Genomic DNA, 13790 nt, shown 5'->3' on the forward strand with positions numbered 1-13790 from the left:
AAAAGGAATTTCTTTGTGCATATATAGGTATGACAGTTTGGCGTGTTGGATAATAAATAACTTATTAGACGTTTTGTTGTGTAGTATCGCTGAGTATTTTTACTCGTTATTTGTATTTTGACTCACCCTACGGGCTCGTCAAAATACGGCACAACTCGTAAAAATACTCAGCGATACTACACAACAAAACGTCTAATAAGATATATGTATTTTATGAATAATTCAAGACCAAAGCACTAGTGATGGGGGCAAAATTGGCATATTGGACAGAGATATGCTAAAAAAATAAATTAAAATGGGATTTCTTCAGTTAAATAGGATGAAACAGACAATTGCGAAAAAAATAAATAAGATAAAGAATAAGTTGACCTGCAGCTGGCAGATTTGCTAGTCGTGGTGGCTTAATTTTGGACCATTCTGAATGAGATTCGTCGCTTGGCTAAATTCTTACCGTTTACAGCTATGGCTTCATCTTCACGCATCCAACTACTGTAAACTACCACAGGAGCCCCAACATGAAGATCCCTGCGTAATGTTGTCGCATTTTTAACGATTAGTAGCTATTTCTTCGCTGGGTGTTGCAAAAAAAGGCTTTTTCAAGTTTACGTCATCAGTCACTCCCCACTAAAATGTGTACAATAAAAAACTTTAAGATGAAATCCTTTTTATTAAGCTTAACGAGCTGGTGCAAAATAAGTCCTTGATGAAATATTCATAATGCGCTTTCGTTGTTGAAATGCTAACCACTGCAAATTTTTGTGCCTAATGATGCGGCCATTTGAAGGTGTAAAACTATGTCGACATGAATTTTTTTGAACAGCCATATTATACCTAAAAAAGGCAGCATTTCCAAAAAAGGTCGCTGAAACAATTTCTTAGGCATCAATAAATGTTACTTTGCCACAAACATTCACCTGTCAGCACATCTGCATTAAGGCGCAGGCTCAAATCCTAAGAGAACATCTCATTTCTTATGCTAAATTAAAGGATCGATCTTAAAAATCATAAAAAAAGTTTTTCTTTCACAAGTTTCCTTCTTTGAAACCCGAGTTGCCAGGACGTGTCCGATAATAATAGTTTATTTTAATCTTTGTATCACGCAACGTTAATTCTCGCGGTAATGTCACATATTGCGCGTGACATTTGCATGTAGCACATATGGGCTAAAAGTAGATCACGTACTTGATTATAACAAACAAAGAAAGCTTGTAACTAGTTAAGACTAAGTTTAGCGGTTACAACCGCAACATTCTTGTATTTCCTTGTGTATATAAGACATTGTTGTAAGAGGTTAAGGTAGAACGAATTAGAACGCATCAGAACGGAACGGAATTGTAAAGAACTGTGAATCTACGAATAAACGCATTTTATAGCTTGGAAATATACAGTCCTCATTTGATTGTGAACCAGCATCGGGAGTAATCTCGGACATTTGGTCCTTCGAGCCGGATGCTGTGAGTTGATTGAAACGATCGCCTTTGAAAGACAAAAAAGGATTGGACATGGCAGAAGCCGCGGTGAAGACCAAACGAAAGACACGAGGTGGACACAAGGCTTATGTGAGTCAAGTCTTGCCAGAAGCTAAGGGCTACCTCGAGGCCCAGCCTACTGCAGAATCAAGACTACGAATCGCGCAACTCAAAGCAGCGCTTGAAGAGCAGCTCGAGAACTTAAGAAAGCTAGACGAAGAAATTTTGAGAAACCTTGTGGAAGTGGAGGGCGTCACCGACGAAGATATCGCTGAAGAAGTTCAAATTGCTGGAAATTTGAAGGGTGAAATCAAGGCCATAACTTCGAGTCTGACCGAGCTTCTAACGCGGAAACCTGAAAGCCCATTGAGCCCTCAGCAAAGCCCACCAGATGCGAGCGGTGATGCAGCCACAACTCAGAACGTGCGAGTGAAGCTTCCCAAACTAGAAGCTAAGCGGTTTAACGGAAAGGTAGAAGAATGGCAGGAGTTTTGGGACAGCTACGAGAGCTCTATTCACAAAAACCAGAGCCTTTCAAATGTCGACAAATTTGCGTATCTGCGTGGTCTTGTCGGGGGAGCTGCGAAAACGACCATTGCTGGACTTGCGCTCACAACACCCAACTACGAAGTTGCCGTTGATTTGTTGAAAAGCAGATTTGGAAAGCCTGTTGTAATCGAGAGAGCGCATGTCAATGAATTGTTGAACGTCGCGGCAGTTTTCAGCGGCAGGGACACGGCAGGCCTTCGTGGACTTTACGACCAAATCGAAATTCACCATCGCGGCCTGAAAGCATTGGGCGTCGATGCCAGCACGTACGAAGGAATTGCTGTGCCATCCATTGTTGGCAAATTGCCGGAAGTGGTGAGACTTCAAATCACCAGAGGAAAGAACCACACAGAATGGAAAATGGACGACTTGTTAAAGGAACTGATAAGCGAACTGGAACTTAGAGAGGAACATTGTGCGATGAACAAGCAGGAAAGGAACCAGAACACACGAAGGGACAAGGAAAAAGAACTGAACACTGCTAGCGCTCTGCTAGCAAAAATGAACGATTTTTGTGCGTATTGTAAGGGCGGACATGCCCACCAGGATTGCGACAATGTTACATCAGTAGAGGACAGGAGGCTTTTGTTACGTAAGTACGGTAGATGTTTTATTTGTGCGCGAAAGGGCCATATCTCTCGTGATTGTAATTCTAAGATAATTTGTAGTATTTGTAAGGGGAAACATCACGTTTCTATTTGTTATAAGGGCGGTAGCGCGAATAGGGATCAATTCAGTCGCACCCACAATGGTGATTGTAATGACTCACTGAATTCCAACAATGCCGGTAATGCTTTGCTCGCCCACACTATGGGAACCGGGGGGAGCGATGCGCTACAGAATAAGCAAGCGGGCACCAGCCCCACTCTTCACGTGGGAACCGTGGGAAGGGTCGCCCTACAAACCGCGCAAGCGGTTATTAAGGGTGACAAAAGGAATTTGAGAGTACGAGTGTTGTTTGACGCTGGCAGCCATCGATCGTTCATAACAACTAAAGCGGTTCAATCAGCGGGGTTATCAGAAAAAGGAAAGGAATGGATCGAAATTAGCACGTTTGGACAGCAAACGAAGGATAGCGGATTGAAGGGAGTTTATGATCTACAAGTGTTTCCTTTCCGGGGGGGGAATGGAATTAAAATCGAGGCGTATGAGGTCCCCACCATTGCGCAAATCAGCAACGAGCACATCGAGATTAGGAAAACTGAATACCCACATTTGCAAGGGCTTTGGTTCTCGGATGTCAATCGTGACGAGGAGATTCTTGGGGTCGATGTACTGATCGGGGCAGATTATCTGTGGTGTTTCCAAAAGGGGAGAACCATAAGGGGGGAGGTTGATCAACCCGTGGCCGTGGAAACCTGCTTGGGATGGGTGTTGTCGGGTCCACTAAAGGGATTTCGCGATGACACGCAAATTAGCGTTAATCTCGTTGGTCACGTTTTGAATCAAGAATTACAGGATAGCGCTCGGAAATTGTGGGATTTCGAAACCCTAGGAATAAGGGAGGAAAACGAGGTCCACGAAGCGTTGAAAGATGCCATTTCGTTTAACGGGAAAAGATACGAAGTTGGCCTTCCATGGAAAGAGGGACATGGGCCTTTACCTAACAACTACCGAAACAGTGTGAAGCGTCTAAAGGGCCAGATCGAAAGGTTGAAAAACGTACCGGAGAATTTGAAAGCATATGACGAAATTATCAAAGAACAAGCGGAAGTTGGTATTATTGAAAGGGTACCGGAATTAGAAGCGCCTGACAAAGTCCATTATCTGCCACACCACGCAGTTATTCGGAATGAAGCCAAAACAACAAAGGTTCGCGTGGTTTATGACGCATCTTCAAAGGAAGGCAAAGGGGGTGTGTCGTTGAATGATTGTTAACATGTGGGACCCACCTTGTCGCCATTGTTATATGATATTTTGATTAGATTCAGGGAAAAGCGCGTTGCGTTAGTCGGCGACATTGAAAAGGCCTTTCTAAATGTTGAGGTCAAATTGCGTGACCGGGATTGCTTAAGATTTCTTTGGGTAAACAATGTCGAAAGTGAACAAGTAGACCCGGTGGTTTACAGGTTCTGTCGGGTTGTTTTCGGGGTAAATTGTTCACCCTTCTTGCTGAATGCTACCCTCCAGTACCATTTGGACGCATTTACCGAAATCGACCCAGAGTTCGTGCGTGTAATGAAGAGGAGCTTTTACGTTGACGATCTCGTTACCGGTGACAAGACCACCCAAGACGCCAGTGAATTGCATGACAAGGCGAAGACAAGGCTCGCGCTTGGTGGTTTCAAACTGAGGAAGTGGTTGACAAATAGCGAAGAATTGAGAGAGAAAATACGACAGTGCGAATTGCGTGACGAGTCCAATGTAAACAATGAAATTAAGAGCGCCGACGAAAGTTATGCAAAGGAAATGCTGGGGAGAAAAGAGGGAACGACAAACGAAAAGGTTCTCGGGTTATCGTGGAATTGTAACGAGGATTTGTTTAATTTTGAATTATTTGCGCTGGCAAAAAAGGCAGACGGGTTGGCTATTACGAAAAGAAGCATTCTGAAAATTGCAGCAGGTATGTATGACCCCCTTGGCATCATAAGTCCCATACTTGTCAGTGTGAAGGTCTTGTTCCAAGAGTTGTGTTCAAACAAGGTTGAGTGGGATGAAGAGTTGAAGGACGAGGAGAAAAAACGCTGGGTTAGCTGGATCGACGACCTCAAGGGCGTAAACGAAATCTCCGTGCCCAGATGTGTTTATAGAGTCCCCCAGGGCCAGATTAATTGTTCCTTGCATGGATTTGCTGACGCTAGCAAAAAGGCTTATTGTGCCGTGGTTTACTTCGTGTGTGAGGCATATGGGGCTTTCACCGTAACGTTGCTGACTTCCAAGACCAGAGTTGCTCCACTAAAAACGCAAACGATACCGAGACTAGAATTGATGTCAGGGAGAGTGTTGGCGAAGCTCATGGAGACTGTACAGAATGCTCTGAAAGAAGAAGTAGAGCTCAAGGGTTCGCGAATGTGGCTAGATAGTAAGACAGCGCTCTGGTGGATCAACAACAGGGGTGAGTGGAAGCAGTTTGTGCGCCAGCGAGTAAACGAGATCCTGAGGATAACGCGAAAGGAAGACTGGGCGCATTGTCCAGGAGAGCAGAATCCTGCTGACGTTGGCTCAAGGGGTGAACTGGCGTCCAGGCTGAAGGAAAATAAGTTGTGGTGGAGAGGTCCAGCCTGGTTGTCCGGACCAAAGGAAGAATGGCCAGTGGCACAGATCTGCGAAACTCCACAGAGCATTGATGAAGAAAAGAAGATGACCGTGACAGTGACTGGCGTGACAAGCAAGTTCGGAATCTCGAATGTTATTGAAATCAATGCGTTTAGCCGACTCGGGAGGTTGTTAAGGGTAACCGCATGGGTAAAGCGTTTTCTTTTTAATTTGCAATGCATTAGAAATGATACCGAGAAGAGAGAGGGTATGCTGTGTGGGAGTGAGATAGCAGAGGCAGAGCGAATTTGGATAAAGTTCTCCCAAGATGAACTTAAGAGTAACAGAAACTACGAGGATTTAGCCACAAAGCTGAAATTGATGGACCATGGTGGACTCTTGAGATGCAAGGGCAGATTGGAAAATTCGGATTTGGAACCAGAGTCACAACAACCCATTATCATTCCAAGGGACCACAAGCTGACGAAACTAATGATCGAGGAATGTCATCGAAGGACGCAGCACAGTGGAATACGGGCAACACTTGGAGAGCTGAGGTCGCGGTTTTGGGTGCCGAAGGGTAGGCAGGCTGTAAAGAAGGTTTTGAAGGAGTGCGTGACTTGCAAGAAGGCGCAGGGAAAACCCATCTTTGTCAACAGAGCCGTGCAGAAATTGTATCCTTTAGAGGTGTGTAGTGTGACGAGAGAATCTGATGAGGGTAACATAAACCCGGTGGGAAATGCAGTCAAACAAACCCCTTCGGTGAGGGAAGTCCCACGGCGGGCAGCTGCACTGGATTCGCGTTGGAGAACACGAGTCATGCTCGATCACTAATCGGCTATATTTTCATTAGTGCGACTGACTGTGATTACCAAATTGTGCTTGACCCTGACAGGTCAAGGGGGGGGAGTGTGTCCGATAATAATAGTTTATTTTAATCTTTGTATCACGCAACGTTAATTCTCGCGGTAATGTCACATATTGCGCGTGACATTTGCATGTAGCACATATGGGCTAAAAGTAGATCACGTACTTGATTATAACAAACAAAGAAAGCTTGTAACTAGTTAAGACTAAGTTTAGCGGTTACAACCGCAACATTCTTGTATTTCCTTGTGTATATAAGACATTGTTGTAAGAGGTTAAGGTAGAACGAATTAGAACGCATCAGAACGGAACGGAATTGTAAAGAACTGTGAATCTACGAATAAACGCATTTTATAGCTTGGAAATATACAGTCCTCATTTGATTGTGAACCAGCATCGGGAGTAATCTCGGACAGGACGAACCATTCTTGAGCACTTACAACAACAACAACAGTTATTTAAACACGATAAAAATTACAGTGGAGCTTACGTGGTCGTGTAGTTAAAAAGTTACAAAGCACTATTTACGCTTGTAAATAAGAAAAAAACTTAAAACCATTAAAATTTAGAAAAACTTATTTAAAAAAATATATATATTGCGAGCCATTTGCATGAAATTCTATGTTAAAGCGTGTTTCTAAACAAGCTTCTGCTTGCAATTGAACGTGTATGATTTTTGAGAGAATTCCATATAAAGATATGGCTTTGTAACAAGCTAAGTGGACTTGCGAAGAAGTTCTGAGTTCGGCTTCAGTAAAAGAAAAGTCATTTTCCTTCGTAGGTTATAGTTACAATCATAAAATAAACAGCCTAATAAATACGAACAGGTGAAAGGCCATAAAAATAGTCGTGTGCGAATGAAAGTAATCTATATTCGTATAAACAATTAATGGTAAACCAGTTGCTTTAGGATAGGACCTGATCGCTAGGTGTATACCAATCCAGGTTGTGGATGGTCTTAGCGGCACGTACGTGTATCATCTCCAGCTCATCAAAGAGCGATTTGCCACAGGAGCCCCATACAACCAAACCATAAGTGACTGATGATAAAATTACTTTGAAATGAAAATCAGCTCTCGAAGTGGTCGGTAAAAAATGCAAGGACCTGAGAAAATTCAATTACTGTGTGAAGGACTCAATTAAGTCTTTTACGTGAACGTTTTTAAGATCCTTGTCAAGCTCAACGTCTAAGCACCTAGTTGACTTGACTTGATTGACAACACTCTCCCCCAATGACACTGCTTGGCCGCGCATTGAAGTCGTGTACTCGGTTTTACCGCAGTGAGGTGTGAGGTGATTAAGGCAGCGCCACTCATAGAACTTCTGGAGGATGTTGTTTAAGACAACGACAACCTTGTCAGAAGATGACGCAGCCACGCACAAGTGAATCTCGGATTCACTAACTCCAGCTATATCAGGGAGATCGTTGCAAAACAACGAAAGCAAGGCAGGTCCCAAAACAGATCCCTGAGGCACGCCAAACTTCTCACTGAGGCTGCAATTGGTAGAGCGCCGGACTGTTGTGCGGGAGGTCGTGAGTTCAAATCCGGCCGGACCAACACTCAGGGTCTTTAATTAACTGAGAAGAAAGTGCTGCCTTTGTAATAATATCTGCAAATGGTTAGACTTTCTAGTCTTCTCGGATAGGGACGATTTCTATTCTGTTTCGCCAATTTCTATTCTGTTTCACCAATTTCTATTCTGTCTCGCCAATTTCTATTCTGTTTCACCAATTTCTATTCTGTTTCGCCAATTTCTATTCTGAAAAGAATCTGATAAAAAGTAATAGCATACAGGTTTTTTAGAACAGAATTTGAAACAGGATATTGGCGGAGATGACCCCTCATATTTTTGTGGTGTTGCGCTGAAATCGCAACAAATATCCTCGTAAGTACCAAATTCAAGACACGCGACATCGCGGCGTTTTCGGCGAGTTAGCGCTATAAAAATGGCCTGAGACACTAGGAATCAACAAAGAAAACAATAAGGCAATAAGGTAAGCCCATTTTATTTCAAAACAAGACATTTTGATAGCGTGTTGCGCAACACTGTAAGAGTCACGTCCGCTTTTCCAGCAGTGAGCTTGGGCTGCCTGTCATATGTCACGCGTTGATTACGTAACGTGTAAATCACGTGCAGTATCTTTCCTGCCCATGTGCTTTTGTATTACATGTATTCCTCGAATAAACAATTCTAGCCTCTTGAGTGCGTAGCGACCTTTAAAGTGCATCCATAACTCAGTAGTGTACGCTGTGGTGTTAACCATTTGTTTTGTAACATAACATTGCGTGACCAGAAAAACAAGCGCGCGCGGAAAAATTGTCTTCGCATTTGCTCACGTCAGTAGCGTACACCAGAGATCAGCGCTATTAACTCTGCGTACTCCCATGGGCAAATGGGGGACGCTGAATTGACCAATCAGAGCGCGCACCTTACTTTGGTTATGTTATAATGACAGTTTTGACAGGTAACTTTACTGCATAAAATGATTGTCGCGCTATCCTTGTTATCGAAAACTCTTACAGGAGTTGCTTTTTCCGAATATTCTTTTTCCTTATTTTTTCGTCGTCCTCAAGGCGTGACATCTTGCTGATTAACTATTTAAGCTTTCGGTGTGGTTGACGTAACCAGCCCCAATGCTTCGTGACTCGACATTGTTCAAGAGTTTTCCGACTTCCTGTCAGGGTAATCAAAGCCGAGTAACCCTGTGTCAGGTGTTAGAGGACCTAACTACAATATCCGATTGTCAAGGTACCCTTTATATCTGGGACACACATCCAGGCTTCTTTATGTTCATCGCGTCAGTCAGGATAGAGGTTAGTGTTTGTTTGCTTTTGTTTTTATTTCAGTAATCATAATTTGCAAGAAATTATGACAAGAGTGTTTCAGTGACTTGAAACAAACGCTTTCTCTTTAAATAATTTCCCGAGATATTTGACGCAGTGTGTCAACCTTCAACTGCACAATTCGGTTAATTAGCGTAGGTTTACGTGCTGGACCAAGCAGCCATTAGGGATTATTTCCCCGATCACATTGGATGACTTAAGTTTTCTTTTTTTTGTCTTTGGAGCACATTTTTTTTTTTCAAGTTTACCTACGCTCGTCTTACCCTTCTGGGAAAGATTGGAAAGTTACATTTTACATTTCCAACAAATTTTGAGGAGATATGCGGCTTCAAAACATACTTTTATTTTGGTATTTTATTTCCAGTTACTTACGCTCTTCTCAAAATTTAGAGTAGGATTGGCATTTTTAACAAATTTCAAGACTACTTTTGAGCATTGTTTTACGTGCTAAACAAGCTTTTCATTTGAGCATCCTCTGAAGTGCTAGCCAGTTTTAATCGCGACGTTGCACCTCGACTCGATTCACAAGTGAGAACCAGCCTTGAGAGTTCACTATTTGAAAAGTGGGATGATGATTCAGAATACCCGGCCACTCATTTACATGTCATTGAATAAGAATAGCATCTATTGTGTTATGCTTCGTTCTTCAAAGCCTCCCGACACATGTAAATGATGTGGACGGGTATTCTGAAGTTGCTCCCGTGAAAAGAAAAGAGAATATCAGGAGGTGTTTCGTTGTCTTAAGAAAGTTCTGCCCAAAAGCAGGAAGATAAAACCTTTCAAGATCTGCGTCTGTTGACAAGTTATTATCGTGTCTGCGAATGACGTAGAGGAAAATAGCTCATATAACAAAATTTTTGGAGGTTTATGGTTTATGCAGATAGACTCGCCCCGCAATTTTATCTCCATAGCAACTGGAACTAAATCCTAAATAAAGCTTATAGTTAAGATCGAATTGGAGGTGGAATTCAAAACAAAATAAAAGCGTTTTTAAGGCTACTGCCTCCTGTGGGGACGAAGCCATGAGGTTGTCCTGTTGCTAGGGTCTTAATTTTGTATAATTACTGATCCCCATGAAATTCAATTATTAAAAAATATTGCTTCTTCCACTCCTCAAAGACTTTCAAAACCCACGCCCATTTCCGGCGGCTGGCGTCTGAAACCCAACTTTTGTCAAATTTCTCGCATTCTGAAGCTGTAAATCTTTGCTCTATTTAAAAAAAAGAAAATTGAAACGCCGCGTTTAGAAGTCGATAAAGAATTAAAGCACTGACAGAAATGTCCAAACGTTACACTACATTATCTTCGATTTCTGCTCTGCCTTCGTAGAGCTCTGTGTAATAAATAATCCTTCGTGTTCCGACGAATCCATCCTCTTTCTAAACCCAGGTTCGCACTGAGTAAAATGACTGAGTTCTCTAGCTTAGAAAGTATACAAATTAGCAGTGTTACACGCCTTGCGCGAATTAATTCCATCATTAGCACTGTTTTGAACAACTATAACAACGAGCTACAATAACAACCCTCGGCACAATTAAAATCTAAGGTAAATTCATCACAACAAAGAACAATAGCAATGAGCATCACAATTATCACACATAGGTGCGACTAAAATCGCAGATCCAACACAGACACAGAACAATAGGATTTCATAGGGATCAATGCCATATGCCTCAGTAATTATCCATTAAATAATTCCTTAGAGTTTTTATTTAGTACGGGAGGCACATCCAATTTAACTATCTACGCAGTAAGTAAGTCCATGCTCGCTGATCACGCACTTACGCAAAACGGAAGGCAAGGGGTCCTTTGAGTGTGTTGACATCTACATTCTACAGTGAGACAATTTATAACAATCGCGAATAAATCATGGAAAAATAACATTTTAACGTATAAAGATATAGCTTCGTTAAGTTCCTTAAAACACACCATGATTTGTTTTTTCCTCAGCCATTTTTAGATATGTTCTTATAGTAGGCTTACCAGAAAGCGAGTCCTTCCTCGTTAAGCTATTTCTTGATATGTTGTATGTTTGTTTAGAACCACTCACACTTCTACAAAGGTTTTGATCAATTACCGGAGCTTAAAGCTATTGAGGAAATGGAGGCTGCAGAGTATCACCCAGTCCAAACTATCATCGATAAGGAAGTTTCCCAAAAAAAGCGATTTGCTCGTTTTCAAGACAGACAAGAAATGAGTGACATGCCCACCGACATGATGTTAAAAATAGCTCATGGTAAGATTCAAGTCACGCTTTCCTTCAGCTTCAGTTACCGCTTTTGCACATCCACCCTAATGAGATTCCATTTTGCCCGTCATCACACACAAACGAAACCCGATGAGTTGCTGGGCAATTAAGGATCATGGGAAAAATGTTCCGAAAGTGTAGTCTTTTGAAAAAGTAAAGTTTCCGGTGTAGATAAGTACAGCTGAGGAGTTTAAATATGGTCTCGTTAAAAGCATCGCGTTGTGTCGTTTTTATCCCCCCCTCCAGTTGTTTCAATGTATCAAAACATATTGGACTCTCTTGGCCCTCTCTTTTATTCCAAATTATACACCCTGACAGATAAATTGAGAAATGTGTGTTTAATGTAGAGAAATGATGTTATCTACGGTATTCGGTGGCACAAGAATAGGCGTGAAACAAGGATCAAGACGACATGTTATTGTGAAACTTGCATTTTTTCTTATTAGGGAAGTATTGGACATCATGGCGAGGAATTCCCATTCTGAAGGACTGCCTCGATCTTATAGTAGTTCAGGAACTGTTTTGGGAGTTACAGCCCAAGACCGTTATTGAGCTCGGAGCCTACAAAGGCGGCTCAGCTTTGTGGGCAGCAGACATGCTGAAAATGATTGGTGTCACATCACGTGTTCTGTCATTGGATGTTGATCTTTCGTTACTGGATCCAGTCGCTAAAGCGTACCCGGATGTCGCGTTCATTCAAGGGGATTCACTTGAGATTGACAAATGTTTTCCTGCAGAATTACTCCAGGTGAGAAAATCTATCGACATGTCGTTGCACAATTTCCTTTGCTGACTGTTTCTCGAATAGCAGAAAAATTTGTCTAAGTGGAAACGGAAAAGGCATTTTCAGTTTAGAAGAATTTGTGTCCCCTCCGTCAACTTTCAAGCTTCCATTTGAGACCTGAAGCCCAGTTGCTAATATGATCGCCTGGATTGTTATCGAAGGGGGGGGGGGTTCGAAGAGTTTTTTTTATCAAGAGTTGGTTATGTAGAGGGATTCTAATGTGTTAGCCCTGCGTCCGAGCGAATCCGAATCCAGAGGTCGTCGAGCACTGAAAACTAACACAACTATCTGAATCGATGGGGAGGTTACTTTCCCTTTACAGGAACTCCCTCACCCATGGTTCATAACTGAAGATGCTCATGTCAACGTTACTGGTGTGCTGGAGTACTTTGATAAATTTACGGAGCCTGGGGACTATATCTGTGTTGAAGACACCAATCCCATAGTTCCAAACGCACCTGGTCAGGGGCTTGCTAAGGAGCTTGGGTACACACCACTGGGTAGTGTGAAGCTTGACGCGGTAAAACGCTTCATGAAAGACAAAGGTGAAAGATACCTTGTAGATCAGCGATACGCGGATTTTTACGGGTGAGTGATGTTTAAACGCTGGACTTTGGGAGCTCATAGTTCTTGGTTTAACTAAGAATGCATTTTCAAATTATGGCGAGCGCTAAAGTACCATGCCTTGGCGCAAATAAAACACTTACACATGGGTTTCTTATTTGTTCAGCTCCTCTGAAAGTAAAATACTTGGATAAAAAATAAATTGGATAAATTCGAAAGCGGAACTTCCAACTGTTAAGCATACTCTCATACTGATACGTTGCTTTCCGGAATACTCGTCCAAGTGGATATGTCAAAAAAAGCTGAATTTGCCCATCAAAGTGGCCAGAAAGAGGCTTTTTGGAAACATTACGATCTTTAGAGTTTTATGACATGAATTTGATTTTGAGGAGTTGTAATCAGTTCTCCCAGATCTGCATGCTCGAAAAAAAAGGCAAAATTTTAATAGCACTGATCCTTTTTAAATGAGTTACAAAAGTTTTGAAAATCTCGAAACATGATTCTAGTCCTGAAATTTTGGATCAACTTCGGAATTGAAACTTTGAAACAAATGAAACGATATTTTCACAATTTCAATTTCAATCCTGAAGTATTAAGATTCTCAAAGCGCCTTTTTTTTTTTTTTGCAGATACAACGTTACTTGGAACATGAACAGTTATCTGAAACGAGTGTAGATGTCAGAAACATATCAATCCCGAGTGAGCAACCCAGGATTTGAAAACAAATAAACTTATTGACAAAACCAAGTAGAAAATTGATCCCAATTGCTTCTGCACGAAGGACACAAACAAGAGGTCGTAATCGAGGGGTTAGGTTATATGTTCAATATCAGAATGTTTTTGTTTCAAATATATAACATCTTTACCACTGACGCGCAAAAAAAATTCTATCTTCACACGTGAAGCTAGCAGAAGCAATTTGCCAGTTCTTTTAAATCAATGAATCAGAGAGCTGTAGTTTAACGTTGAGTAAAATAAAAGTTTAATCGGACCGTGTCATCTTTGATTGTAAGCCAGTTAAGTCTAGGGTACTGCTACGTCTTCGTTCGCCTTCAAGGTGAGGGTTGCATGAATAACTGCTAGAGTATTCTCGACCCCTACTTTTAGACCAGAGAGTAGACTGCACTTCCTCCTGTGGAATAACGCTGGGTAACCTCAGTACCTCAATACATCTCACTGAGGATTTTCCAGTTTCTGTTTACACTTCTGTTCACGTAGATGACCCATTGTAAGAGTTTTCTCTTAACTGAATAAACAACACAATGAAC

The 13790-nt window shown here is 41.9% G+C and overlaps 3 protein-coding genes across 3 annotated transcripts; all 3 read left to right on the forward strand.

Annotated features, from left to right (window-relative positions):
* Nucleotides 1-1502: 1502 nt before the first annotated feature.
* Nucleotides 1503-6445, forward strand: LOC148724378 (uncharacterized). Its single transcript, XM_088731824.1, has one exon. The coding sequence runs from the start codon at nucleotides 1503-1505 to the stop codon at nucleotides 3894-3896; it is 2394 nt and encodes a 797-aa protein (XP_088587950.1). The 3' UTR covers nucleotides 3897-6445.
* Nucleotides 4197-6445, forward strand: LOC148724379 (uncharacterized). The gene has a single exon (XM_088731821.1). The coding sequence runs from the start codon at nucleotides 4197-4199 to the stop codon at nucleotides 6045-6047; it is 1851 nt and encodes a 616-aa protein (XP_088587947.1). The 3' UTR covers nucleotides 6048-6445.
* Nucleotides 6446-7945: 1500 nt separating this feature from the next.
* LOC111346823 (uncharacterized) lies at nucleotides 7946-13513 on the forward strand. The gene is made up of 6 exons (XM_022954091.2): nucleotides 7946-8076; nucleotides 8657-8896; nucleotides 10967-11162; nucleotides 11621-11922; nucleotides 12281-12546; nucleotides 13152-13513. Exons 2-6 carry the CDS (start codon nucleotides 8717-8719, stop codon nucleotides 13195-13197), a joined length of 990 nt encoding a protein of 329 aa, XP_022809826.1. The 5' UTR covers nucleotides 7946-8076; nucleotides 8657-8716; the 3' UTR covers nucleotides 13198-13513.
* The last annotated feature ends 277 nt before the right edge of the window (nucleotides 13514-13790 follow it).

Source organism: Stylophora pistillata, chromosome 8 (assembly GCF_964205215.1).
Source record: "Stylophora pistillata chromosome 8, jaStyPist1.2, whole genome shotgun sequence".
NCBI lineage: Eukaryota > Metazoa > Cnidaria > Anthozoa > Scleractinia > Pocilloporidae > Stylophora > Stylophora pistillata.